A 2,609-nucleotide genomic window follows, 5' to 3' on the forward strand; every position below is an offset into this window, starting at 1 on the left:
TATTCCATAGGCACCCAACCACAAAACCCTGCCCCAAGAGATCCAGCTGCACAGACTAGAAAAGCCTGATGGGAAGTGTGAAGTCCTCCAGATGTGTACACAAGTGACTGGTGGTGTTCAATCTGGGAAGCTGAGTACAATAACGTGACAGGCTCTCCTCATTGAACTTTGACGTCTTTGCCCAGGTAACTTTGTGCAGTGGACATCCTACACACAGACCTAGGGCCTCCACTTGGTAATGCCACCCAGCTTGTCGGCAAATTGCTATGTCCTTCTGAGGAGCCCCAGGCCAAGCCAGTGCTGTATGTTTCATTCACCCTATCTCTTCACAGGCGAGATACAATTCTTGGAAGAGATAAGAGATTGAGTTGCTTGGTGGTTGTGCTATGGTTTTAATATGATGTGGAGCCCCAGCTCCTCCACGTATTAATGTGAGGTACTGGGCCTGAGACAGCTTAGGACATGAACTATGTTTAGAAGGAAACAGCATTGTTCTCTTTCCAGCAAGACCCAGCCTGGCCTTTCTGCTTCTTCCCCGGAGCTCCTGCCATTACGATGGCATCCACTACAAGGCCCTGCCCAGACACTTACAATGTGATCCAGCCCCAGGTATTTCATTATAGTAATGGAAAACAGACTACCATAGGTTTCCCTCTCTCTCTTTTGTGCCAGTCCTGAGCTTGAGCTCAGGGACTGGGTGCTTTATCTGAGCTTTTGTACTCAAGGCTAGTGCTCTATCAATATGAGTCACAGCTTTCCTTCTGTTTGAGGTGTGTGTGTGTGTGCTTAGTTGGAGATAAGTCTTAAACAATTTTCCTACCTAGGCTGGCTTTGAACCATGATCCTCAGATCTCAACCTCTTGAGTAGCTAAGATTATAAGCATAAGACACCATCACCTGACATACATTTTTCAGAACCAAAATAAGAATGAAATATTTTTATTTTTTCCTTCACTACTGCTGGAAGGGGTTGTCTGCATGTGATGCTTAGAAATGTGGGCCTAAGATGAGACACTGAAGGTACAGCAAGAAGATGGATGGAGTTAGGGCTCACTGAAAATGCCATCGGGCTGTAGAGTTGCCTGGAGTTGAGAGTTGAGTTACTTGCAGTTCAAGGCAACTCCATGCAAGGAGATAGGGTCGCGCTGCCCAACTCAGGCCTGGGAACCCAAGGGCTGCCAGGGACAGGGTGGCTAGTTCTCCAGTAGTGGGGACAGGTCTGCCGGGATCCCCACCCACTCAGGCAGGAAGGCTGCCTCTGGTTTAAAGACCTTGAGAAAGGGGGAGTTGGGGAGGGTGTAATTGGCCAGGTAAATGGTCTCTCCACCGGCCAGGTAGGCAGCCCAGATGCCGAAGGTCCCGACAGTTATGATGGTGTGGTTGCACTGCGTGAGCAGGGCGAAGTCCTGGGTTGGCAAATGCTCATTGCCATTCCCGGCAAACACCACGTCGCCAAAGGAGGCATTGATGTTCTCCCTGCACCAGGCCATGTCATCGCTGGTGACCAAAAAGACTGGAAAATCATAGCGAGCTTGAAACCAGTCCATAGCCTGCTTCAGGTAGTCGGGATCGGCCACCACCCCCTTCCACACATAGGGCATAAAGTGGACATAGTCTCCCCGGCGCACGTGCACCCCTACAAAGGTGCAGGGCTGGCCCCTGTCTGCTTGCAGGCCCCGCAGGAAGGCCTGGGCCTCCTCGCGCAAGTGCTCATGCAAGCTGAACTCCTGCAGGATCTCAGGGCGCAGGTGGTGGTAGAAGGTCCAGGAGCTGGGGAAGCCCCCGAAGCGCACAAAGTTGCTGGAGATGTGTCGGTAGCTCTCCTCCATCCAGTCGTTGAGCAGGTAGTTGTGCCAGGGGATCCATTGCTCTAAGGCTCTGTGCAGCACTGGGAGGCTGATCTTGAAGATGGGGGCCAGGGTGCTGTACATGTCTTCAGGGATGAAGGCTGGGCGCCCGTTCATCTTGGCCAGGGCGTAGAGTGTGGCGTACTCGCCCATCTGGTTCCCCAGGCGGCCTCTCACTTTGATGGTCCAGAAGCTCAGTGGCTCGTCATTAGTGGGCTTCTTCCATGTTACCAGTGGGATCACCAACCCTGGAAATGACACCGATGTTGTCTCCTCCTGGGCACGAGTAGGGTGGACCCTCACTGGGCGCTGCTGGAAGTGGAAGATGGTGGAGGCGATGAAGATGAAGAAGACCAAGCGGGCTGTGGGGAAGGAGAAAGGCACCTTCCTGCTGCCCATGGCTGTGGAGAGGGGAGAGTGCACATTAGGTCTCACCCTGTAGTAGCAAGCAGGGTGTTAGAATGCACACCTATAACTGTGCAAACGTGGCGTGGGTGTGTAGGAAGGCTCATCTCTGTTGTGTGTGTAAGCTCTTAACACATAGCTTTTGGCATGAATGTATGGCTGTCCACAGTTTCTGCAGGGGTGTATTTCACAGGTGTGTGTGTGCATGGTGAGTGTGTTTGGGGGTATGTATACATCATGTATGTACATGGGCATTTATGAAGTTCTGTGCTCACAAAGCTTTTACTTTTTTGTTACATGTACCAGGTCTAGGACTTGAACTGAAGGCCTCATACTCTTGTTTTTGCATTTTTGTCT

The 2,609-nt window shown here is 51.5% G+C and overlaps 1 protein-coding gene across 1 annotated transcript; it reads right to left on the reverse strand.

Annotated features, from left to right (window-relative positions):
* Positions 1 to 1,193: 1,193 nt before the first annotated feature.
* Positions 1,194 to 2,246, reverse strand: LOC122125806 (galactoside alpha-(1,2)-fucosyltransferase 2-like). The gene has a single exon (XM_042700421.1). The coding sequence runs from the start codon at positions 2,244 to 2,246 to the stop codon at positions 1,194 to 1,196; it is 1,053 nt and encodes a 350-aa protein (XP_042556355.1).
* Between the last annotated feature and the right edge of the window lie 363 nt (positions 2,247 to 2,609).

Source organism: Dipodomys spectabilis, unplaced genomic scaffold (assembly GCF_019054845.1).
Source record: "Dipodomys spectabilis isolate Male_0828 unplaced genomic scaffold, ASM1905484v1 ptg000266l, whole genome shotgun sequence".
NCBI lineage: Eukaryota > Metazoa > Chordata > Mammalia > Rodentia > Heteromyidae > Dipodomys > Dipodomys spectabilis.